The 26,781-nt window shown below is 46.3% G+C and overlaps 1 protein-coding gene across 1 annotated transcript in view; it reads left to right on the top strand.

The window, feature by feature from the left end:
- Loxhd1 (lipoxygenase homology PLAT domains 1) overlaps positions 1 to 8,118 on the top strand; it is a 161,523-nt gene extending 153,405 nt beyond the window's left edge. Inside the window, exon 41 of the mRNA XM_059246129.1 lies at positions 7,424 to 8,118. Coding sequence (XP_059102112.1) covers positions 7,424 to 7,904 — 481 coding nt within the window. The 3' untranslated portion in view covers positions 7,905 to 8,118. The remainder of the gene's footprint in view (positions 1 to 7,423) is intronic.
- The last annotated feature ends 18,663 nt before the right edge of the window (positions 8,119 to 26,781 follow it).

A 26,781-nucleotide genomic window follows, 5' to 3' on the forward strand; every position in this document is an offset into this window, starting at 1 on the left:
TGTGGGCTGTCACTTCTGTCTACTGATCTTTTCCTTTGTGGTGCCTTTAGATTTATTTTATTTTATTTTATACGTGTGAGTGTGTTGGCTACATGTATGTATGTGCACACATGTGTGCCTGGTGCCCACAGAGGTCAGAAGAGAGTGTCTTCTGACCTGGAGCAACTGGAGCAACAGATGGTTGTAAGCCACCATGTGGGTGCTGGAATTGAACCGTGGGAATTAAAGACTCTAAACCTCTGAGCCAGTTCTCCAGCCGCAGTTAAACTTCTAATTTCATGTGATCTCACTTGCCAGTTCTTGGTTTTTGCCTTGAGCTACTAGAGACCCTTTGAGAGAGTCCCTGCCTGCGTTCATATCTTGAAATCCTTCCGCTCCTGTCCTCTGACAGTGTCAGAGTTTCAGGTCTCATAATAAAGTTTCCATCCATCTGGAGATGATGATGTGAGGGTTAGACATGGAACTCTAATGCCATTCTTCTGCATACGAATATCCAATTCCCCTAGCACAGTTTTCTGAAGAGGCTGTCTGTTCTCCGATGTCTGTAAATAAATAGATAAAATTGGGTGTCTACAGCTGTGGATTTAAATCGGGATTCGTAAATCTTTCCCACTATGTTTTTTCTGTGGGTACCAAACGACTTTTGTTACTGTGGCTCTGAACTGTATCTTGAAGGTGGTTGTGAGTATTCTTCCAGCACTGTCCATTTTGCTCAGGGTGATTTTGTGTGATCCAGAGCCCTCTGTGTGCTTCTGGGTTAGTTTTAGGATTTTTTCCCCTATTTTTGTAAAGAACACTGTAGCATGAATCTTCAAAGTTCTTATTAATAAAATCAAGCCTGAGGCCAGTTATTGGGGTGAATGCTGGAAGATCAGAGAAGCAGAACAAGCCACAGCTACCTCACCTTGCCAGTTCCTCAGCTGATCCTGTTTCTTCAGACTGGATGCCTCTGAGTCCTCATCCAGAATGAATCTCAGCTGTACTGCTGCTCGAAAGCCCGAAAACTTAACCAGCCAAATGCTTAACCAGCCAAATGCTTCTAGTTTCTGGTCTTCACGCCTTGTATATCTTTCCTTTCTACCATCACTCCCTGGGATTAAAGGCTCACTTTCTGGGATTAAAGGCGTGAGTCACCATGCCTGGCTATTTCCAATGTGGCCTTGAATTTACAAAGATCCAGAGGGATTTCTGCCTCTGGAATGCTAGGATTAAAGGTGTGAGTGCCACCATTTTCTAGCCTTTGTATCTAGTGGCTGTTCTGTCTCTGACCTCAGATAAGTTTATTAGGGTGCACAATATTTTGGGGAACAAAATACCACCACAGAATGCCATTGAAGTTTGATGGGGATTGCACTGAATCCAAATCGTTTTCACTAACTTGATCCTGCTGATCCATTCTTCCCTTGCCTTCACTTCCTTTGCTCTTTTTTAGTTTTCCTAGCAGAAGTTTCCAGCTGGTTTTCTTTTATTGTGCTATTTTGCTGACAGTGTTTATCAGCTCTGAGTGTTCTGCCAGAGTCTCAGTGCCCTTAATGTATAATATTATATCATCTGCAAATACGAATCGTTTGACTTCTTTCTTTCATGTATGTCTGTGTTCCTGTTGTTTTTTTCTCTTGTCTTGGTGCTCTAAGACTTCAAAGACTGTATTGAATAAGCATGGAGAAAGTGGGCACCCTCGTCTCATTCCCGATTTTAGTGGGAATGTCTTGAGTTTTTCCCTATCTAATGCAATGTTAAATACAAGTTTGTCATAGATAATCCCTATTACATTGTCTCATTCTTAGTTTTCTTCTGGGATTTTTGTCATGAAGGGATGCTGGAATTTGTCAGAATATCTTTTCTGAAATCACTGAGATGATCATGTGATTTCTGTCCTTGAATCTATAATGTGACATATTACATTTATTGATTTATGGTGTTGAACTACTTTACATCCCTGGAACAAGGCCCACTTGGGCATGGTATATGATCTTTCTGGTGTATGACTGGATACAGTTTACAAGTAATTTGTCTATATTCATCAGGGAGATGAGCCTGTGGGGTGTGTATGTGTGTGTACCCCTATCTGGCTTTAATTTCAGTGTAATCCTACCATTTTAATATGAGTCTGGTAGCTTTCCTTTCCTTTCTTGTTTATGGACTACACCTTAGCTCCTCTTTATATGTCAGGTGGAATTTACCAGTGAATCCATTGGGGCCTGGCTTTGAGAAACTCCATACTTATGCTTCCGTCTCATTGCCTGTTATACATCTATTTAAGTTGTTTGTATCATCTAGGTTTAATTTTTGTAAGTGTGTGTATAGAAACTTGCCTATTCTGTATTTTCATTTTCTGAATACACACAGAGAGGAGGGGGTGGGGGAGAGTTGGAGGGCAGCTTGTGGAAGTCGGTTCTCCCTTCCTACCAGGTGAGTTCCAGATATTGAACTCAGGCTGTCAGGCCTGCTACCCTTACCACCTGGCTAACTTACAAGTTCAAATACAAGTTTTCAAATTATGCTGTAGTAATCTTCGGAATTTCGTTGGTATCTGTTGTAATATCTCCCTTTCGACTCTAGTTCTATTGATTTGGGTCTTCTCTTCCAATTGTTAGTTTGGCTAAAGGCTTGTCAGTCTTGTTTATCTTTATGAACAACCAACTCCTTACTTCATTGATTCTTTGCATTTTTTTGGTTTTCATTTCCTTTATTTCTGCCGTATCTTTTTATTTCTCTCCATCTACAGATTTAGGTTTGGCTTGCTCTGGTTTTTCCCTGGCCTTAAGGTGCATCATTAAGCTCTCTGTATTTGAGGCCTCTCTGATTTTTTAAATGTAAGCATTTGTAGATATAAATATCCCAATCATGCTTTCATCATGTGCCACAGGTTCTAGTAGATTATATTTTTGTTTTCATTTGATTCTAGAAAATTTTAAATTACCCTCTTGATCTTCTTAATGACTCATTTACCATTCAATAGTGTGTTATTCAATCTCCATGAGTTATGTTCTATCATTTCTCTTGGTGTTGATTTTATTTTGTTGTAATAAGACAAGACATAATGGAGGAGAATGGGGAGGGGTATATGGTAGGGTTTGAAGTGAGCAAGGGGAAGGAGGAAGTGTTGTAATCAAATTATATTCTCAAAAAATAAAAAAGATAGAGTATAAGAAATTACTTGAATTTTCTTGTACTTTTAAGGTTTGTTTAGTGTCCTCAAATGTCATCTATTTTAGGAAAGCTACATGGGCTTCTGAGAAAAATGTGTTCTGCAATGTTTGGGTGGAATATTCCGTAGATGTCTGTTAAGTCCATTTGATCTGCAGTGGCATTTAGCTGTGATGTTTCTTTGGTGGTTTTTGTTAGTTTAGTTTTGTCTGTCAGATGACCTATTTATTGGGGCACTATTATTATGCTGAGATGAATCTGTACTTTTAAGTCCATTGGTGTCTGTTTTATGAAGTCAATGTGTCAATACTCAGTGCATATAGGTTTACAATTACAATATCCTCTTGGTAGACTGTGCCTTGGTACACAAGGTTTACAATTACAGTATCCTCTTGGTAGACCATCCTTTAATCAATACAAAGTAACCTTCATTGTCTCCTCTAATTAATTTTGGTTTGATACCTACTTGGCCAGCTATTAGTATTACCACACCTGCTTGTTTTCTAATTTCTTTTGTATGGAATATCGTTTTCCATTCTTCCACGTTGAAGCTGTGCTCATATATTCCAGTGAGGTGGGTTTCTTGTAGGCAATAAATAGATGGGCCTTATTTTTAATTCAATCTACCGGTCTGTGTCTTTCGATTAGAGGATCAAGACTGTTGCTATCCACAGTTATTACTGGAAGCTTTGCACTGACTACTGCCTTTCACTACTTTGTGGTGGTTGGTGCTCTCCTTCTCCTTGTTTGCTCATATACCAGCCTAGAGTAGTTCATTCTTTCCTGTGGCCGCACGGATATTCTTTCACCACAGGAGATACATTCCTTCAGATACCCTCTGTAGTGCTGGCTTAGTGGTCATGAATTTCTTTAGCTTGTTTTATCATGTAAGTTTTTCTTTTTCTTTAAATTCTAAAGGATAATTTTGCTGAATGTAATAATCAGGGTCAGTAGTTATTGTCTTTCAGACCTCAAATATACTGTCCCACGCTCTCCTGGGTTTCAGAATTTCTGTTGAGAAACCTGCTGTTGTACCAATGGAGTTGCCTTTATATGTTACTTGGTTCTTTTCTCTTGAAGCTTTCAAATCATCTCTGTAGACTAAATGTTTTATTAAGTTTGATGTAGGGAATTTCTTTTCTGGTCCTTTATATCTGGCATTCTCGATGGCTCTTGTGTCTTGTTGGTCATCACTTGCTCCAGGTTAAGCGGCTTTCTGCTGTGTTTTTATTGACTATGGTTTCTATGCCTTTAGATTGAACTCCCCCCTCTTCTATGTTCATGTCTTTGACGGCATCTCTTAGGCCTCGGGTGTTCTGGTGTGCTTTCTTATTATTTTATCTTTGTAATTGTCTCAATGTTTTAATTCGTCTACTTCATATCCAAGTCCTGATATTCTGTCTTCCACTTAATTTATTCCATTGGTGAGTCTCTCCACTGAGGATTTTCTTCCTTATTGGGCTTTTCATTTCCATTCTCCCTCTCCCCATTTTTTTAATAGTATTTCTCTCTATTGAATTTCACTTTACTATGCTGTATTGACATCTTTATTTTATTCTTCAAGTTTGTGTGTGTGTGTGTTTACTCTGTGATTTTTTCTGGTGTTTATTTGTGTCCCCTTTGAGTTTGTGCAATGTTCTTATCGTTTTTGATTATGATTATTAGATTACATCTCATCCAAGTTCACTGTAGTCCATTATGGTAGAATCAGTGGTTTTCAGGAGTTTCATTGCTGGCTTTTTTAAAAATATATTTCTTGTATTTCTACATTGGGTTTTGTGCATTAGGTTGAAAGTTGGATGCTTTTGATCTTACTTTGAATTATTTGTTCAGTCTAACTATTTGGAATATTCAGGTGGTGGTAGGTTATGGAAGGGTCAAGATGTCATGTATCCTCACTGACCTGGGTGTGCGGCTAAACACCCAGTCTGTGTGCTTGCTCTCCAGCTTTGCAGCAAGAGTACAAGCCTGTCTTCATAGTGACTGCAAACAATATATGGACCTATGAAAATACAGTAGCAGTCCGATAAAAGCAATCGCCCTTCAATTTGGAGGGAAGAAGAAGCACAGATAGAATGTCGTGTCCTGAGATGTTAGTTACTTCAGGTAGGGAGGGAAGTAAACCAGAGAGTAATGCTAGAGGTTAGTATTAGAGCAACCGAGAAAATACAAGAGGAGATACATAGGAGAACAAAGCGGATAAGGGAGAAGATAAGGCAGCTCCGAGTGGCTATCAAGTCAAAAGAGAATTGCTAAAGAATGCAGTCGGGGCTGGGCAATGGCTCAGTCGGTCAGTGCTTGCCATGCAGGCATGGGGACCTGAGTTTGATTCCCAGAACCCACGGAAAAGCCTGGCATGGTGCCACACACTTGTAATCCCAGTGCTGGGAAAAGCAGAGACAGCCAAGTCTCTGAGGTCCAGTGGCCAGCCAACCTACTCTAATCAGTGAGAGACCCTGACTCAAAAAGAGACCCTGCTCAGGTAGCTCAGGTAGGTAGCACCTGAAGAATTACATCTAAGAATTACATGACCTATGACCTCTACATGTGTGGGCCAACATATGTTTGAACACACACACACAGAAAGAGAGAGAGAGAGAGAGAGAGAGAGAGAGAGAGAGAGAGAGAGAGATGCAATCAGCAGCCTAAAACAATCCCATCACTTGGGAAACTGAGGCAAGGAGACTCCTAATCCCACACCAATCTGTGCAATCTATCCCTTGCAGGACTTGGGTGCTGACTCTTCCGTGTGAGGACTCTCTGGAGTTTTCATAGAGGAAGGGCATTGGTGCTAGTCATTTCAGGAGTGGCTCACAGGCAGAGGACCTTCCTGTGAGTGTTCTGGTGTGCCTAGAACATGAGTGATGATGCTGCTGCCTCCGTGGACACTCACTTAGGCAGATGCCCGGGCCTGTCTTGTGTGTGTTCTCACAGGGGTGGGGTGCTGGTATAAATCCTTCCTCTGGGAGGTTCTCCTGGAGGCACAGCAGGTGTAGGTCCTGCCTCTGTGCAGGCTACCACAGGGTGAAGGGCAAGTGATGGTCCTGTTTCTATGTGTCCAGTGGGGACTGTGGCTCAGACTTAATTGCCCCTTTGCAGAACACTGTGCAATTTTGAGTCACGGTTTCTTCCTCTATGTGATCTAGAGCTATTCTGCCACCAACATTTCAGTCTCGTCCTGGACACTTGCTGTGGTTCCCAGTGTGAACTGAGCAGCTGCCCCAGTGGGGATCTCCTAAAGCTGGCTCCTTGCCACTGCTACTGTGGAGTGCTGCTCTCCAACTGCCACTAGGGTATTCACCTCTGGGCACACTTTTCCATTGTTGCGTTCCTGAAGTCATTAGCAAGCACCAGGACTGCTTATTTCAAAGTCTGCTAAATTATTAGTGTTGTGAGACTGTTTCCTGGGGAGATGAGCAAACAGCTCTTCACTCCAGATGGGAAACCAATGGCAGAAGGAAGAAAAGATTCCATCCGTGTCTAGACTGGTAAACCAGTCCAGTGAGTTTAACTGGGGTTACTTAAGGGAGCACAGGAAAGTGTGAGCAGCTAAACAACTGGAGAGAAACTTTCTCCCCCAGGAACTGATAGCCTGACTCCTCAGAAAGAGGCAGGGCTTCATGAGACCCTCCCCTTCTGAATCATTAACTGCCTATAAGATCTCAAGGAGGGGCAGAATTTTTTTAGCACCGGGCCCCCAGCTATGGTTAACTGCCTATAAATGTTTAAGAAGGGCTGGGACCTGCCTTGTCCCTCTCTTACTCCATGATGGAATGATAATGGGCCCCATCTTGTGCTGGTCTCCTGTGGGTGGGAAGTTACAGCTGCTGGGAGTTCAAAGGCACTGGAAGACAGCATGCTAAAACAATTTGGATTGGGAAGAACCCGTAGCAATTGTTTATTCCAAACCTAGGGAGCAAGAAACACAGAGGCCAGTTAGCAGGTCCCTGATGTTCATCCTGAAGAGGATGGTGATTTGGACCAGAGCAGAGCAAGCAGGGAGATGCTAGGGGATGGGGTAGGGGAACAGACTGGCTTGTTCTAGTTCTGGGTACCTTTGAAAGACAGGGCCAACAGGTTTGGGTTACAGATTTCATGTGGCATATGAGGAATGAGGAACGGGTTAGAACAAGGAGCAACAGGAAGGAGGGGGTGTCCAGCCTCGCTGGGAATCTTGGGGGGAATGATGATGACTGGAGGCTATGTGAGATGAGGTGACCCTCTGCTGGCATCTCCTGAGCTGACTCCTGTCTGCTCTTTAATGCCCTTCCAGGTACTTCTTTAACTGTGACTGCCTCATCCCCCTCAAGAGGAAGAGGAAGTACTTCAAGGTATTTGAGGTTACTAAGACGACAGAGAGCTTCGCCAGTAAGATCCAGAGCCTGGTACCAGTCAAGTATGAAATCATCGTGACGACCGGCTATGAACCAGGGGCGGGCACGGATGCCAACATCTTTGTGACCATCTTTGGAGCTAATGGGGACACGGGCAAGCGGGAACTGAAGCAGAAAATGCGCAACCTCTTCGAGAGGGGCAGCACTGACCGCTTCTTCCTGGAGACTCTGGAGCTGGGAGAGCTGCGCAAGGTCCGGCTGGAGCATGATGGCAGCGGCTACTACTCAGGCTGGCTGGTGGAGAAGGTGGAGGTCACCAACACCAGCACTGGGGTGGCCACCATCTTCTCTTGTGGCAGGTGGCTAGACAAGTCTCGGGGGGATGGACTCACCTGGCGAGAACTCTTCCCATCTGTCTGAGATGCTCTGGCCACAGCTTTTATCCTCTACCCTGTGTCCATCAGCCATCTCCCAAGACCTCCAAGGATGGGGCTACGGCAGCAGTCAGTCCTGAGGTCTCTACTCATCAGAGGCTGCTCCTTGCAAGTGACTGTGGGATCCTCCACTTTTCCATCTCTCAGACATACAAGAATTATATTCATCACAAGTCATAATCCATGACTGTACAGACTATTTTATTTTTAATTTCCTTTCTTTTTAATAGCAGTGGTACCCAGGCTGGGCTTGCTGTGGGGTGTAGATGGAAAATTGGGGCTTTACTCAAGAGAGATAAGTGGAGAAGAAGAGATTATCAAGATGTGTATTTTAAGCAAAAACTAATTAACACTTTTTTCCCAAAAAAGCTGGGCTAATTAAATTATTACCAACCACACCCCACAGAGAGCTCATCTGAGCATCTGCGTGCTAGGAAATGTATGTTTTCCCCCCAGTTCCAACAAATCCAGAGGCAAATGCAGAAAAACATCAGGGGGAAGTGTTGGGGGAACCTATGAGCCCGTGAAAAGTAGATAACTCTTTCCACCACTTAACAGAGACCAAGAGAATGGGTGCTTGCAGCTCCTGACACCTTGATCTTCCCCACCCCCACCTCCATCTGTCTGTCTCCCTGTTTCTCTACCTGCCCCCCCCCCGTTCTGCTCCTCTCAGTGCCCCCACCCCCATCACAATGTGGAGAGGATCCTCAGCTCAGAGTCCACACCACTCCTCTGCCACATCCCTCTGACAAGAGCTCCGTGGTGGTCTCACTGTGGAATGTGGCATCTTTCTCCATCCCTGTCTCAAGGGCGGGAAGCATCTCCTGCTTCGTTCTGTTAATGATGTGTTACCTAGCTCTTGGCTTGCTGCTCTTGGGATGGGGCAAGCTGGACTCCACCATGTACCGTACATAGTCAATTTTCTCGTCATCCTCCACCTGCCCTGCTTGCTTTGTGTTCCTTGGAGGGCTTGTCAGGATCTGAGGAAGCCATTACTGGAAACTCCCAATTAAACTATTAATGCTTTTGTTCACTTGGGTGTACGTTTGCCCACCCCCACCTCCCCCACCCACCTACTCCCCAGGTTCCTGGGGCCTGGACCACCTCTAGCTTGGGAAAGTCACTTACAGCTCCAAGCCCAGAATGCAGCTCTCCAGCAGTACCTCACATCTGCCTTCCCTCCTGTGCCCCACCCCAGGCTCTCCTCCCTGCGCTACATTTCCTTGCTACCCATCCACCCCTCCATTTCACCAGGCCCTGTGTTTTATGTTCTTCATCTCAGTTCAAGGTCTTTATTGACGGCCATGAAATCCTTCCATTGTCTCCCCCTCAAGATGTATCTGGGAGGCCAATGAATGGTATGTTGGGGGTGTGTGCCTCTCTAACTGGATCATCAGTCTTCAAGAAGGACCAGGAGTTCTAATTCATCTCTGTAGCCCTAGAACTTATAACAAGGCCCAGGGCATAGTGTGTGTATTAAACCTATGTGGCACTGGAAGAATAGTATATGGAAGGAAGGATAAGTGAGTGAATAAATGTAAGTAAGTGGGTAGTAGATGGAGGAGGGAGAGGATGGGTGGATGGGTGGATGAGTGGATGGGTGGATGGATGGGATAGTGATTAGGTGGATGGAGGGATAAATGGTTTGGGTAGGTTGGTGGATAGGTAAATTATCAGTGAATGGATAGGTGGTTAGATGTGCTGTTGAGAGGGTAAATGGATATATATGATCAGCTGAATTAATTTCAGAGCTTATAATACCCTCCCCTCTCTGCTGACTCATGTTGACTCAAGATCTTGGATATGCCCAATTTCATCACTTATAGCCAGAGTTCTTTCAAGAGCAAACCATTCTTCATCTTGATCCTTCAACTACTCCCCATAAACCCTTTCTAACCAGTCTGAGTCATTTCTCCAAAGGTCTGTTGCCTAATCTTTTTGCAACATACCTCTCCATTAATGGAATTCCTAAGTAAATTAATACCAGACTAAAAATTGTACTTGAAATATGCATATTATATATTAGCTGACAGTTTCCACAAGTTTACCTCTGGAGTGTATGAAAGAAGATTGTTCAGGGGAATCCAATGTTAAGCCCTTTGTCTCAGGGAACTCCTGTGTATTGCTGGGGCAGGAGAAAGTGAATACCAGAAGTCCTGGTTCAGTCTTGAGCTATTCATTTCTTGAAAACTTATAGAAGAGTTTACTGGTCTTATAGTTTCCCAGGGTGAGTCCATGACCATCATGACAGGGAGCATGGCAGCAGGCGGGCAGGCATGGTGCTGGAGCAGGAGCTGATAGCTTACATGTTGAGATAACAATCACAAAATAAAGAGATAACAGGCAATGGTGTAAGCTTTTGAATGAAACTTCAAACGCCGCCCCCAGTGACACACCTCCTCCAACAAGGCCATACCCCTAATCCTTCCCAAATAGTTCCACCAACTGGGAACCAAGTATTCAAATATATGAGCCTAGCTATGAAGGCCATTCTCATTCAAGCCACTATGGTAGGCAATGCTGGGGAAAGAATGGTAAGCAATAAAAACTCTGACCTCCTGGTACTTACAGTCTATTAATTAATAGACTGTAATTAATAGACCCCCCCCCCCGGAATATGATGTCAAGACTTGAATATGGGGTAAGAGTCTGGGTCAAATCCTGTGTCCTCCTAGCTCTATAACCCTGGGCAAGTCATGGAAATTCCCTCTGCCTACATTTCCCTTGGAAACTAGAAACAAAGCCAATGTTTTAGGTACCCAGCTTAGCAGGTTTACGTGAGGGTCTAGGAAGTGTGACTACCCCATCTGCCAGGAGCTGGTGATAGATGCTCAGTCACTGCTTTCATGCTCTACCCAGCTGTGGCCTCTACGGGAACAAGAATAAAACCTAAGCCTTTCTCTCTTCAGAAAGAGGCTACAGCCTGGGAGCCACCTTACCACTGTACGGGGAGAGGCTTCCTGGTAGTTACCAGGATGATTTCAGCCTCAGGAGTAATCAGTGAAATAGGGGCCAAACTATAAAGATGAGTATCGGTTTCAGGGTCGGCCATGCTTCCTCTTCCCTGGTATTCCCAGCCAGCCTCCTGCCAGGCAAACACACACCTTGACTTTGTCTCTGCTCTGTCCTCCCAGATCTCTGGGCTCCTGCCCATGCACGGCATCTTTGGCAGAAGACTCCCATGTCCAGGGAGCTGATTCTTTCTAACAGCTGGTGAGGCTGAAATGCATCCTCCTCCCACCCCACCCTATCCTTCTGGAAATTACAGAAAACAGTTCTGTAAATGCCTTAACATTACAGAACCTTCTGGAAATGCCTTCAATCACACCTACACCAGGCAAAGGAACATTCCAGCCCAGCGTGGCTGCTGGATTTTGCTCACAAACTAGGTTTTCCTCTAGACCTCTCACTCATGCTGTCAGCATCCAGGAGCTAGGTGCTTTGACCCCACACCCTTTCTCTTGTAGAATTGCCTTGCCCTCTGCCCAGAAAGTCACATCTTCAGTCCACTGAAGGACACCAGCACTGTGTGACCTTGCTAGCTTGCTTGGGCAATTCTGAGGCTCTCATCTTTTCTTCTAATCACTGGTCCCTATACCCATGCAAGAAATAAAACACGCCCCCCAAGAGTAGGAGAGAGTGGACATCGGAGTCTCAGGGTACAGAGCTAGGACTTTAATGTTCAGGTGTGCAGCCAAGTGTGGTAACTCAGGCCCTTAGCCCCAGCACTCAGGTGGCAGGGCATGGGGTGGGGGGTTGGCAGAGGCGGATAGACCTCTGTAAGTTTAGAGCCTTCCAGGCCAGCCAGAACTACACAGTGAGACACTGTCTTAAAAAAACAACCCAATAAGGTGTGCAGTTCCCGTTCCCACCATTGCTGAGGTGATGGTCCCTGGTCCAGGGTGACCCATCAAGTTTGTCAGAAAGCAGACGAGTCCTTATCAGAAGCATGGCCACAGAAGCGCTCAGGAAGGCCCAGCAGGGAGTGGTGTGGGGAAAAGCCCAGGGGTCTAACTGCTCATTAGACTGGATCAGCTCACCTCCTTGTAGGTGCTCACCCCTACCTCCCTGGGAACACTCTAGTGTCCCTTGTCCTGGAGATGCTTCATCACACCGGCTCCTTGGCCCCTAAACTGTGTTAGTTTTCTTGGCCAGTTGGTTTTATCCCATTGACCTGCTCCCATCTTGTGAGACTTTGAGACATCTATTGTCTCCTAGGCCAGTAGATCAAGCACTTCTTAGTGTATGATCCTTGGCCAAAGTTTTCAGAGAAAACAAGTTTTAATCTTCAATTTAAGTGGAGTTATCTCCAAGTTTTGCTTTCCATATTCTGGTTGTAGATGAACAATGAATAAATTCAGATTAAGCATCGCCCTAATTAGAACATTTGAAATCCAAAGTATTCTAAAATCTGAAACTTTTTGAATGCTGATAGGATACCACAGGTGGGAAGTTCCACAGCCAACTTTGTGAAGGGTCGCTGTCAAAACACAGGCGCACCAAAAATATGGCACCAAGTTACCTTTGGGCTGTGTGTATAAGGTTCATACAAGACACGAGTGAATTTTTGTGTTTAAACTTGGGTCCTATCCCTAAGATATCTCATTATGTATATGCAGATATAATGCAAAATCTGAAGTACTTTTGGCCTCCAGCATTTCACAGGAGTGATGCTGATGCATGCAAGTACACACACGCGCACACAGACACACACATACAACACGCACACACATACATGCATACACACGTGTGCGTACACACACACACACTCATGTACGCGTGTGTATATAATTTTACTTCATGTATTATTGTCAGTAGCTAACTAAGTCAAGACCATTAAGTGTGGTAGTGTGTTTCCTATAATCTCAGCACGCGGGAAACCAAGGCAGGAGGATTGCTAGTTCGAACTCAATCTGGCCTGTATGTGATAAGACCCTGTGCCAGAAACAAAACAACAACAAAAATAAAACAAAGCCTCCCCTCTTAAAGTCACCCATACAGAAACATAAATAAAAACACATCTCTAATTTTTAATAAAACGTAAAACACCGGTCTCTAAACAGGAACTCAAATCCAATGCAGATTTAAGTACTAATGAGAAACTGGAGACGAACTCATCTGCCCACCCTCCAGAGGAAAACTAGAAGGTACCCAACTGTGCTGATGGACAAACAGCCCTTTCATGTCACATGGATGCTTCTGTTGTCAGGAGAAAAGCAGGACCATAGCGGGTCTCTTACCACAGGTCACATGGGGCCCTACCTCATCACTAGGCTCCTTTCCCACCTCCTCTGTTGCTGCCCAAGTCTTGTTCCACGTCCCATATGGAGACCTCCACAGCGTGGTGAGCATTAGATGCCTGGTACCAACCCACCTTTGAGTACCCACAATGCTGTTTTGGGTCCCACATCATCAGAGCTGAGAAAGCGTGTATCTGGACTAAGCTGGGTTTACTTTCACCAAAATCTTGGATGAGAAAAATCAGACAGGATGGCTTTGGTTGAACCTACTTAGAGCTCAAGTGTTTTCTAGACTTCATGCAACCATTTATGTGTAAATAGCTTGTGCTAATAGCAGAGGTTTTTATCTTTAAAGTAGACCCCCAGGGATATTTATTTGGAAATACTTTGTTACGGATTATTCGGAGGCAATACAACTATAGTTCTCCCCAAATAGTCTTGAATGCAGAATTGTTCCTAAATTGTCAAGGAAGGATGGAGCTCAACCAGCCATCCGAGAGAGAGAGAGAGAGAGAGAGAGAGAGAGAGAGAGAGAGAGAGAGCTTGCTACCTGTGCGAGCTCTCATTCCCCCAGAGATGCTGGAGTGGAATAAGCAGCTGGGGAGATGGAAACTCCATCTTCCTTTTGTTTGCTTGACTATGAGCTCTAGTGAGGAGCACGGTCAGAGACGAGATGACATACTGACCCAATCTGCCCGTTACAGAGCAAGTCCAGCAAAAAACCCGGGGCCCTGTCACTCGCAGGGAAAGATGGGTGTGAAGGGAGCTTTTTCCCAAAAGGGACCGTTTTCCCTTCCCGTTGGGCTCAGGATTAGGACTGTTGTGGTGCAGAGTCCCATGGGGACTGCAAATAGAAGAAAGTCTCCTTGTTGGGGCCAGGACTGTGGTGAGGTCAGCAATATGCTCAGGTGGGAAATGTAAGGGTGCCCCGTTCTTGGGGGCCAGACTTGCACGTGCTTGCACTGAGGTTGGACACCTCTTTAATTTTTGCATCCTGAGCCTGACCTTGTCCCGGTGGCCCTGCTTTCTGCCTAGCTTAGGGAAGGGGTTTATTGAAAAGCAAAGCAGGTGGGTTGAGACCCAAGGCCAGGCCTTTCCCTGGGGGCTTCTCACAGGTGTCCTTCAATTCTTTCTTAGAATGGAGAGAACAGGAATAGGTGTACCAGCTAAGCCTGGACACAGTAGCTTGGTGATAACAAAGTGTGCCAGAGTCCCCCTCTTCACATGCTTTCATTCCACGGGACTTTGTTGTCCTGCTTCTCCACCTGTGGCCTCAGCCTGAGAGAAGGGACTCAAACAATAAAACTTGTTGAGGAACCCCTACGGGAGGGCAATGGCCAGCCCACAGAAGCTGGTCTCCCTTTAAAACGGTGGAGATAGACCCACTCCAATGGTCAGTACTTAGAAAGGGGAAGAGCTACCAAATGGCAGAAAATGATAAGGCATGGAAAACATAGGAACACTGAAAACTCTCCTATCAGAATTTGGAAAGAAATCCTACTCTTTCTCCAAGATGAAGTCTTGTCTCTCCTTAACATCCTTAAAGAGAAAGCAAAAACAAGACCTGTCAGAAAATCAAAACACAGAGCACAGGGCTGTTCACCTGATATCACAGAGAGAAGCCTTGATATCAGGTGCACATCAAGGGCCCACGCTGGAGAGAGACATAGTGTGGAGCAATAATCTCTGTCCCGTGTTCTTGTTACCTATTCCGTCTGTGACAGGAAGTCGGCACTGTCACAACATGAGCCACAGGACAGCACTATTCCTTGTGCACACTAATGAGGAAGACACCTGGACCCTGGCGGAACTGTCTCAGGCTCCAAACATGCCATACACGGCCTCTATTGTCTTGTGGTTAGTTTCAAGGACATCTTGAAAAAAATGCTGATATCAAGAAATTTGTGTAAGTTTTTACACAATGAAATGCTTTTAAGACATTCCCTTGATCCTTTACACTGAACCTCAGAATGTGGGGCACCCACATCTCTGAAGGAAAGTCAAACCTGTGTCCTACAGAACGTTTAAATCACACACACACACACACACACACACACACACACACACACACACACACACTAATGAGACGACTGTCTTGGGGATAACTTCAGAATTTCTTAGAAGACTCTAGCAGAAGTAGTTTTGTTTTCTTGGAAGGTGATTTTGTAACCGAGCACTATGAAGTCTCGGTGGTAGAGCTAAAGTGGGTGAAATTAGATCTCCCTGGATCTGGAAGAGGGTGACTCTCCAAGGGAACCTTGAAGGCACCTCCTAGCTGACTTGCGTTCCGATGCAATGGGCATCAGAATGTGTCACCTGAGCAATGGGCAGAGGTGTGGGCAGGCCCGGCAGAAGAGAAAGCTGGTCACCTCACAGAAAATATGAGCATTCTTCCCACCATGAGAGCAGTTTGCCAGAGACGGGGAGCAGAGCAGGAAATTGACAAAGGATGATAGCAACAACAGCAAAAACCTCCACAATGAGGCAGAGTTTCAGAGAAAAGTTTCATCGGGGCTTGGAGACGACTCGAGGTGGTAGAACTATGCAGCTGTGATTTCCAACATCAGAAGGGAGTTCATGCTCAGCTGGGGTAAACTGAAGGCCAAGGTCCATCGGTTGATGCCCAAACATCAAGCCCAAAGGCAAGGATGAAGGTGTTCGATGCTGGTGACAGGAAGCAGAGCTGCTCTCAGTGTGATAACATGCCTGAGGGGAAAAATGAAAGCAGAGCTCTGTGGGCTGAGGATAAGAAAAGACTCTCCAAGTGCAAGGGACACCTTTATTCTAAGAATCCAGGGAAGTGTGCTGAGCCAAGCTCTGGCCAATCTAAGGTACCCAGCTAGTTTCTTTACACAGTGCAGTTCCTACGTGTGTAAGACACCCATAGAAGGGGATGATGGGGGACCCACACAGCTACTCTTCTACAGAAATTCTACCCCATTTATCATGAAGAACCTCCAACACCCTCTGACGTTGCCCTGGGATCAAATTCTTGTGGTTCTAACCTTTCAATTGATATTTCTCCAGAAACACCTGCAGCTGCCCAAATCCTAGTGTCCCACCATCTGATCCAGTAGAAGTCCCTCCTGTTGAGCTCGGTGCTAGGGGACAGGAAGACAATTCAGGGTCCCCAAGGAATGGGAAATTCATCATTCCTCCAGTGGATTATTTGCCAGATAACATAAAATGCCTCTCTAGTTACATGTACAAACTTGAAATGCATGGACCATCATGGACTGGGGATGCTAACAGTAGCCTCCTAGGCAACTTAGCAAAACACACAGCCTGTCAGCGGGTGTCCTTCAGAGACCATAAGAGGCCAGCTTTCTTCTCAAGTACTTTCTTTTCTCAGGTACCGGGATTGCTGTGAGAATTCATCTCTGAGACTGAAGACAAGAGAATAAAAGTCACGTGAAACCTTCACGGCTGTGTCTGTCAGTGCCAATGCAGAACCTTGCTGCATTGTAACAATCTGTGTGCTTCTAATGTGTGTGAGCAATGAACCCAGTGGAAACGCTGTCGCCTCCAACTGCGTCAGATGAGCTCCATCATGGCCTTTCAAGGGCGATGTCATCTGGGAACAGCGATGGCTTTTAGGGATGCATACACAGTAATGAATCTTTCCTGAGTTTCTTGTGTATCTTCCTATCCAACCTGATGATTTTGACTCTGTTGACCCATTCTAACTTGACTCATTACAAAGCACTGAAATGCTGTACAAGAGATATTTTTCAAGCTATGTGTATGTAGTGTGTCTCTTAATAGATACTATAGGTATCTACATACAGATTTGAACACAAAACTGAAGAAATACTTTTTAAGCAACTACTTTGAATCGAGGTCCTTGGGATAACATTTATTATTATTATTATTATTATTATTATTATTATTATTTTAAAACTTGTCTTTTAGCCTGCTTTCTCCACATCCTCATATTTTTAGCCAAGATCCTAAACTGCAGTGGACTGGACAGTTACCCCTGGTTTTAGTAATACACATCTCACAGAATCTCACCAATTTCCTTCAGCTTCTGCCATTTTGTTTCTGCCTGAAAATTAAAGACACTGGGGTGGGGGGGAGGCTGACCATTTAATGGTTCTTCAGAACCAGGGCAGGAGCTTAAAGGTGTGCCTCAGTCAGTAGAGAACCTCCCTACCCTTCACAAAAGCCCTGGGTTTGATCCCCAGCAACACGTAAGCCAAGTTTGGTGGTGTACACCTGCACTTCAGCATTCAGGAGACAGAGGCAGGGGCAGTGGGGGGGGGGGCAGAAGTTCAAAGTCATCCTTAGATACATGGAACATGTGAGGCCTGCCTGGACACACGAGACCCTGTCTCAAGTATACACTGGGACATTTAGCATAAATGTTATGGCCCAAGGCACAGACTCGCATCCTCTTACCCTAGTCTTAGTGTTTAGTTCCTTTGATTCTGGTCTGGCCGAGACACACCATCTGTCTGCTCTTCCTTACCAGTTGCTAGGGAGGTGGGGTGTCGCTGATTCTGCCGTGTTCATCAGTGGAGGCAATGAGATTCACCTGCAATCAGGACTGGCATGTGATGACTTCTTATGCCGCTCTCAGATTTACAGGGCTCACTAGGACCCCCCTCCCCAGGTGGAGTACTTAGATGGCCTTTTTCGGGTATTCATTCTTTACAGAATATAGTAGTGGTCACTGGACCACTACAATGTCCAAGTTAAAACTGTGAAAACTATGCCAAGTACTAATCGTCATCATCTATGATTTGATCTTTAAAGAGAGTTTTGTGTGACTTTCGTAGTTCCAAATCTTTTCCTTTTTCAGGGAAAACAAATTCAGGATCGTGGTAAATAAAGGTCAGTGCTGTCTTCCAAGTATTCTGTTATCCTACAGTTACCGCAACACCAGCAAAGCTTTGGGAACTCCAGGATGGTAGTGCTGTGCTAATTCAGGGCTCGTTTCCAGTTAGCCTTGCACCTGGCTTGTATCTGCACGGCAAAAAGTAGGAGCTATAACACGACGGTTCCTTCTGTTGCAGGTTGAAGCTTTAAGGTTTTGAAGTACTAAGATCTGCCTTTAAATGAAGGCAACATTCATTTACTTTGTGAACATGACAATATTTTTTATGTGTGTAGTGAGTCTAATGTCATTTTAGTGACTTGGTAATGAGGCTGTGAGGTAGGCAACACAAACACAGTGACTTCAGTTAAACACCCCACTGGAACCCAGAGTCCTGACAACATGTCTGGGCTCTTGATTTAGATCACATGGAAGCCATTTGCTGTACTCATAGATTGGTGCCTAGCCCAACTGTCATCAGAGAGGTTTCACCCAGTTACTGATGGAAACAGATGCAGAGACCCACAGCTAAACATTAGGCAGAGCTCAGGGAATCTTACAGAAGAGGGAGAGAATTGTAGGACCCAGTGGTGTCAAGGACACCACAAGAAAACTCACAGGGCCAACTAACCTGGTCTCATAGGGGCTCACAGAGACTGAACCAACAACCAGGGAACCTGCATGGGACCGACCTAGGCACCCTGCATATATGTTACAGCTGTGTAACTTGGTCTTCGCGTGAGACTCTTAGCAGACAGGGGTTGTCTCCGACTCTGTTGACTGCTTTTGGGACCCATTCCTCTTACTGGATTGCCTCATCCAACCTTGGTGAAGAAGGGGGTGCCTGGTCTCACTGCAGCTTGATATACCTTGGCTGGCTGACATCCACGGGATGCCTGCCTGTATCTGAAGAGAAACAGTGGAGTGGATGGGGTGTGGGGAGAGGAGGCAAGGAAGCTGGGAAGGGGGAGGGAGGGGAAGCTTTGGTTAAGGATGTGAAAACAAGAAAATTTTTAAAAAGAGCAAAAGAAAAAAAATAATGACATTCCAAGAATGGGGGAAAAATGTAACTGAGGAAACAGGGCATGGTGGTACACACTTTTAATCCCAGCACTCAGAAGGCAGAGGCAGAAAGAGTTCTGTGAGTTTGAGGCCAGTCTAGTCTACAAAGCCAGTTCCAGGACAGCTAGGACTGTCTCGAAAAAAAAAAAAAATTGTAGCTGAGGGCGTTCATTCTGATTTTAAACTATGATTCTATAACCAAACTGACCAGTTTAGTGTGTGGTTGTCAAAGCTATGCTGTTCCAAAAAATATAGACATCAACAGTAACAGACACAGTAGACACACATATGAACACACATACACACACACACACACAGAGCATTTTTATGACACCTATGTCCTTTTTTTTCTTTATACTTAATTTGATGTGATTGTTTTCAACTTGCTAAAAAAATTTAAAAGTATAAAAGAAAGGCCAATGAAATAGATACTATTAATTACTCCAATTTCAATAGATTGGAGAAAGCGAAGCCTAGAGAGTTTAAGTAACCTTCCCAAAGTGACAGAGCTACCAGGTGGGGTGGGAAACCCACAGCAAGGACTTTGCATCACATGAAATGTAGGAAAGAGACTCCCAGCCACAGTTTAAAAACAGTGTCACACATGTGTGGGCAAAGACATGTATTTGCCATGTCTGAGACAGGAAAGTCCCGGATATGAGAAGGCTTGAGAACAGAAGGGGCTTCTAGGGCTGGAGAGCAGGGACAGCAGAAGCTGGAGGCAAGGTGTGCTGCTGCAGGCGGTGTGTCCTGGAGGCACTGAGGAGGCCCAGGAGTGAGGACAGACTCTGCTCCTCCATAGTCAGAGTTCATGGAGCCTGGAGAGAATTCACCCAAGTGCTTCCTGAGAAACTGCTTTCCTCCCGGCTGGCCGTGCATCGGGAAAACAGGAGGACAGAACGGGTGTTGAGTGGGTGTCAAGTCCAGGAGGGAAGCTGATCCCAATCTCTGCGGAACTCCACACAACCCTGCCCTGCCCCTGCTCCATCTAAAGTATAAACAGGAAGGAGCTAGAAGGAGCTGGGTCTGCAGAGACCTGGACCAGAGCTAGACCTAGGTGATGAGCCACACTGACGGCACCGAGGAGAGGCAGTGTTTCGCCCATGTTCACATAGTAGGCATGGCAGCTGCCTGGTGAGGTGAGGCCTAAGACGCCTGGCTCATGGTTCCAAAGGAAAAGAAATGAAAAAAAAACAAAAAAAAAAAAAAACCCACAGACAGAACTTGGTTCATCTGGTTGAACATGAACTATGAATTTAAATGGCTCATTAACATAATGTAACTTATGGGCTTTAATAACAATGTGTCAATATTGGCTCATGTATTGCACTAATGAACAGTGTTAACACCAGAGCAGGGTAGTGGGGGGTGGGGTAGTAGCACGGATATTCTCTGCAATTTACCCGTATTTTTTCCTATGAGCCTAAAACCACTCTTTTAAAAAATGTCTACTGCTTAAAAAAATAGAAAAAAGTTGGTTGCTATGGTCTGTTTGTAGCTTATGAAGTAAAGTGATTTTCCAGGCCTCTGAGACCACACATTTTTGGAAATAGTCCCTAGCCCATGAGCTTGGGCTCTTCCAACAGGGTAGAAACCCACCCCAGCTGCGTAAATCAAGCTCTGTTTTGCTGCAGAACAAGTAAATAGACTCAGTTCACACATATAACAGGGTATTCGAAAGTTGATCAAAACTGGGACCTTCCCCCTTGAAAATCTATAAAGTTTGGAAAACAGGTGGTTGATGCTCAGCCACAGGAAAGACTCCACTGAGAAACAAAGGAAAAAAAAAAAAGGAACCCGTCAGTCAGCTTTCTTTTGCTGTGTCAAAAGGCCTGGGAGTAATCAATGGACAAGAAGAAAAGGATTACTCGGGCCCACAGTTTTGAGGGTTTGGTCCACAGTTGCCAGCCTGCTGCTTTGGGGCTGTCAGGGGAGCAGGACCCCATGACGGGAGAGAGTGGCTGAGGAGGTGGCTTGCAAGGAGAGAAGAAGAGGCTAAGTTCCCAGGACTACCCGAGGTCCCAGCCACCATAACCTAACGTCCTTCCACCAAACCCCACCTCATAAAGGTTCCCACTTCTCAGTAACCGAGCTGGGAACCGACACACAGGAGCCTTCGCCGGACACATTGGGCCACTGAAGCTCTTCTGACGTTTCCCTCCCGCAAACCTTAGGCAGGCCCAGAGACAAACACTCTGCACTCACGGGGTGTAGTTAGCAATGCAGTTCATTTTTATTAGTTATAAATAAAGTACAAAAAAATCCACCCAAAGTGAATCTAAGCATTTACACGGTTCCTAACGTCTCCGCCTGTTCATTGATGCACTATTGCTTCAATAGTCATAATAAATATTTTTCTAGCTTTCTGCTATAAAATAGTCTATGTAGCAAAATGTTGCACAGCACAACAGAACAGAACAGCAGGAAAGTTACAAAAAAAGGGACAATCCACACTGGGGATAATCCTTTCACTTACCAGGGGCGACACATGACCCCTTGGAGAGCCTGGTGTGGCCCTCTCCACAGCTGAGGTGGGGAAGACCTCATCCCAGAGTGGGGAGGCTCGAGGGTGGGTCATAGCCAGCCAGAGCACAGGGCCTGTCCTACTCTGGCCCCACACAACAGCGTAGCATGCCCATGCGGAGCCCTGTGGGGGCGGGGGGCAGTGTCTGCCAGGCCTGGCAGTGTGGTGATTGTGCTCCACCAGCGTGGTGGGTGGCTCCACAGGCTCAGGGTAGAGGCAGAAGAGAAGCTGGAGAACAGCAAGCGAGAAGCCACACCCCAAGGGGTGGGGCTGAAGGACCACAGCGGGTCTAGCCACACAGGTAGGTGGTGTGGCAACCCCGGGTCTTTATTTGCTCTCCTTGCCGGGACTATGCAAACCCACGGGGCCTCCTGTGGAGGGTGGAGCTACCCACCAGGCAAAGGCAGTGATGTCAAGAGCCAAGAAGGGGGAAGGGGGGAGTCAGGAAAGGAGGGAAAGAGGAGGGTCGGCATGCCAGGGTTCCAGCCCACTCACAGGCTTAATCCAGGGTCCACTTCCTCAAGGCCTCCTTACCAACGCTCTGACACAGATTTGCGAGGCTGGAGGCCGACCGCTCTAACTGCACAGCAGGTCCCCCTATCTGCAGCCTCTGTAGAACACAGGCAAAGGGTGGGGGTAGGGTGGGGAGAAGGCATGACTCAATTCCGTATCTCAAGTTCTTTCTTGTCAAAGAGTGATGTCCCAACCACAAAGGCTCCAGACAAGACTCGGGGGAAAAGGGATCCCAAACACCATAGTCTGGATCTTCCACCCGCTCCTTCTCTCCGGTAATAGGACATGGCTCTCGGCTCAATCTCGGATTGACCGCCTAACCTTGAGAAAGTCCATGTTTCATACCCAGGGATGTTATCTACCTAACTGGCCTCCTTGCCACCTGCAGGATGCAGTATTGAAGAGGACCCTGTGGGTAGCTGCTCTGACCAGATCTCCAAGGTAATTCTGAGCTGGTTCCCTCTGCTCTCCGTTTCTCTCCTTCCCCTCCCCCATCCTTCCCTCTTTCATCTCTCCTAAGAGAATGAGATACTCATCCTTGTGGTCTTGCCTGGGACTGTGTCATATTCTTTCTGAATTGGGGGACCCAAGAGATCACCCATCTTACCCCCTCTCTAGGAACAGAAAACTGGCTCAGCGACACCAGGGACTTGCCCTGGACCACAGGGGGCCTGCTGAGGAGCTGGTCTGAAAGCCAAAGCCTTCTGTCATTAGCCTCCACCTAATAACACAGGCTCTTTGTCTTTCAGATGACATGCCTGCTGTGACTGAAGGACCCCACTTCTGGAACCTCAGTGAGTGAGAGCCCAGGTTTAGCCCGTGACCTCCCTTGCCCTGAGACTGTCCTCAGGGGATGGAGGATGAGTGGGCTTGGGGATGGGGAAGGGGGAGGGAGTACGGAAAGCAGGCTTGAGGTGGGAAAGAGGGCTGGGGGAGGGGGTCAAGGGTGGCAAGTGAAAGGATTACCCCAGCCTGCTGACGAGTGCAAATTATATTCATATATGTGCTAAATACAGTCACTATATTGGAGCTTTTCACTAGATCACAGCATACAGAATCAAAGGTTTGCATTTCGTATGGAATGTACCCAAAGAGGCCAGCACCACAGTAGGACAGCTTGCAATCACACACCCTGATAGTTTGGACGAAATAAAGTTCGCAGACTTTTATTTAAAATGGGTTTTTTTTTTGTCAGTTTGTTTTCGCGGTTGTCATCGTACCAATGCATGCAAAGCATTCCACTCCCAGAAACGACGCCAAAATGAGGTAATAGGAGCAATAAAAAACATTAGTATCCTTTCTAAATAAATAAATTATAATTAAAAATGCAAAACAACTATAAAAATAATTAAATAAGAACCCACGATATCTACAAGTTAGTCATAAATTATGATTGTTAAATATAAGGCATTTAAACTCACAAAACCCTGTAAACTAGCAACGTGCCATGTTTTTTATTTTTTGTGTTTTTTTTTTCTTTTTTTGTTTTTCTATCAGCTGAAATCGCTCTAGCATTTGCTCTACGCGCGCGCAGGAGACGAAACACAAGGGGACCTGACAGACGTTGCTACAGCCCCACATGGGGAATGTTTGTCCCGCAGGAGGGGCAGCTTGGGGGGATTTCTTCAGGAAAAAAAAAAAAAAGTCTGGTGCTTTTTCTTCACCATTGAAAAAACTGTGCTTGTTCGTTAGGCGTAAAGAGTTAAGAATGCTTGCACGGAGGCTGCGGGCCTTTGCAGAGAGGAGCTTGAGGCCTGTCACAGGTGGTGGCGAGGGTGACTGGGGGGAGGGGGCTGGGGGCTTGGCCAGGTGGAGGAACGTGCAGCCCCTGCTGCCCTCTGCCTGTGCCCAGCTGGATTCGTGGCGTTGGGTTGATTGGTGTCCTAGGTGGACCTGCTGCGCCACGGCTGCGGTTAGGAGGCCCAACTTGAACCTGAGGCCGCTGTCAAAGGCACTCATGCGTCTCAGTCAGAAAAGGGTCTGAGTCCCTTGAGTTGAGCAGGAGAACTACATATGTCTCTCTCCTGGAGATGGTAGATGTGAGATGCTGAGGCCTGGCCCTGCTTCTTCTCCCCTCTTTTCTGGCTCCCTGGCCAGTCTGGGGACGCGGAGCAGAGGTATTGGCTTTCCTCCACCCAATCAGCAGTCCCGAAACGGAAACTGGGAGGGTTCTAAGTGCTACTCCAGCCCTTACCTTCAGAGCACAAGGACCCTAGGTAGATGGGAAGGGGAGGGGGCAGCAGGATCAACCCCTTCCCTGGCCAGGTCCTAATGTTAGCCTGGGGCATCCAAAGAGCCTGCACAAATGGGAGCAAGAAGAAACCATCCTACCCTCTCCCTCAGCCTGCATGCCTCAGCCTCTGAAGCAGATACGTGTGGGCACAGAAGGCCTCTCAGCAGCATGGGCAGCACACAACTCTACAGCTTGAAAGATGTGTTGATATTAGAAAGCATCATAGGATGTGTGCATTGGGAGAAATTTAGTGAGCATCCAATCCAACCTCCTTCCTCAGTCGCAACTGAGGAAGCTGAGACCCAGCAGGGTAAGGGGTGTGGGTGGAAGTCTCAGTATCTCCCAGTTTGCCAGTGAAGAGCCAGGACTAGAATCAGGAACATTGGTTCCAGTTCTCTCCTAGGTCCCTGCCAGTCTCCCTTCCCTGCCAGCCTTGCAGGACTGTCTCAAAGGAAAGACAAAGAGTGAGCAGCCTCGGAGAGCAATGACCTGCCTAGACCACCCCAACCACCTCTGAGCCACAGCCATCCTCTGGTGAAATCTTGGTTTTGACACAGCCATCGAGGAGGAACAGGTGAGAATTCACAAGCTCTGGTGGCTTTTGGTCAGCAGCTCCCTGACATCCCGACTCATCTCTTCCTCACCTGGTGGATATCCAGCCTTTGCACTAGAGACATTGTTGATGCAACCAGAGTTGGAAAAGACCACGCTCAGCAGAACTAATCTTCACTGTGGGATGTGTCCCGCTCCTCTGATCCTTTCCTAATCCCATCAGGCAAAGACATTGTCTTCGCGATCTTCTTCCCCAACACTTGCCCCAGTAGGCACTCAGAGATTTTATGAGACATTAGAAGATGGGTCCTGGGAGCAGCCTTCATCTGGATAGTGGATAGGCAGCCATTCCCTCATGATGGCCTCAGTTGTGCTAGAAGGATCTCCCTCAAGTCCAGTTATCCTGTGTCAGTTTTGGTCCTGATTCATCCTCGTGGAATTTCTTCCTTTATCTGACCAGCGCCCTAGTTCCTTGATAAGAGGGCACTGAGATTGGCTAGGGGTTGAGGTCAGGGTAGATTCTGAGAACAGATGAGGGACGAGGGGGAGGGCTGTGGACAAAGGAAGGTTGCAGAACACCAGGTCACCTGGCATTTTCTGCACATGATTAAGAGCTACACTTGGGTTAGAATTTGGCAGGATTTAGCCCACCTCCAATATTCGGTCCTCTCATCTCTCTGAAAAACTGTGGAGTAGTACAGAAAGCATGCTGTACCACGGCATCACTATAACTTTCCATCTCCCTTTTCACTCCAACCACTACACCCTGCGAGGCTCTCGCGAGAGAGGAGAGAGCACACAATAGGCTGGATAGTGTTAATTCTCAGATCTGGGTGAAGCAGAAGGAACGGGGGACATGGGGACACACTGTTGTCTCTCCCCACTGGGACTGAGGCACCGATAAAGAAAGAGACTTTCCCATGATTACAGAAGAACCAGAGGATCAAGAGGGCGGGGACACAGCCTCCCCAGCCCAGCCAAGTAGTCTCATAGCAAGGGCCAGCTCTGAGGGGCTGATCAGGCAGGATCATGGAGGACACTCAAGTTACTCCCAAGGTTATGGACTTGACCTCAACTCTGAGTGCTAGCTGAGTGCACTTTGGCCAAGTGTACACTGCCAATGCTATTTCATCTGTATCATCTGGTTAATTGTTTGCATAGGGAGGCAGTGGCTACATTGCCTCTTTGTGGCAAGATGAGAGCTCAGGATAAAGTTAGGAATTGGAGTGCGCAGGGGGCTGTTGGCTCCCAGGAACATGGGGCAGCTGTGGCTGGAGGTTGTGTCTTCCCTGGTTCAGTGTGGAACCTAGGAAGACAGCTGGGGCCAAGCAATGGGCCCTAGTACTGGGGAGCCCACCTTGAAATGGACCCCCTTCACCAGCGAGAGCTCTGCTCTCTTCACCTTGCCTAAAAGCCTCCGAAACCCAGCGAGACCACATCTGTTCCTTTTAAGCCCCATCCCCTTCTCAGACGCCCCTCCCACACTCCGTGCACTGTAAACATGAGAAAAACAAAGCCCAAGGAAAAAAACAAAAACAAAAAAAAACAACAAACGAGAACCCCCCTCCCGCCTCCCAACCTGGGTGAAAAATTATCATCCTTTTTCACCGTAAACAGGATTTGGCTTTTTTTTTTTCACCTTTGCTTCATTTTTTTTTTTTTCTTTTCGCTCATAAAGACGGGAAGATTGGGGCTGTCGTTGGTTGGTTGGTTGGTTCGGTCAGGCACCAAAACAAGAAACTCAATGAGAAATATTTGGTGCAAGTTCGATAATAGCGACATGTCCACCACAGATGACTAGAGCACCACACACGACATTTTTTCTTAAGCTAACATGCTCCGGCTGCCATCCACAGAATAGCTAGAGACCCCTACATGGTTTCTACGTGGTCAAGAGGTATATACACAATCCTTCAAAGG

This window comes from Peromyscus eremicus, chromosome 19 (assembly GCF_949786415.1).
Source record: "Peromyscus eremicus chromosome 19, PerEre_H2_v1, whole genome shotgun sequence".
NCBI lineage: Eukaryota > Metazoa > Chordata > Mammalia > Rodentia > Cricetidae > Peromyscus > Peromyscus eremicus.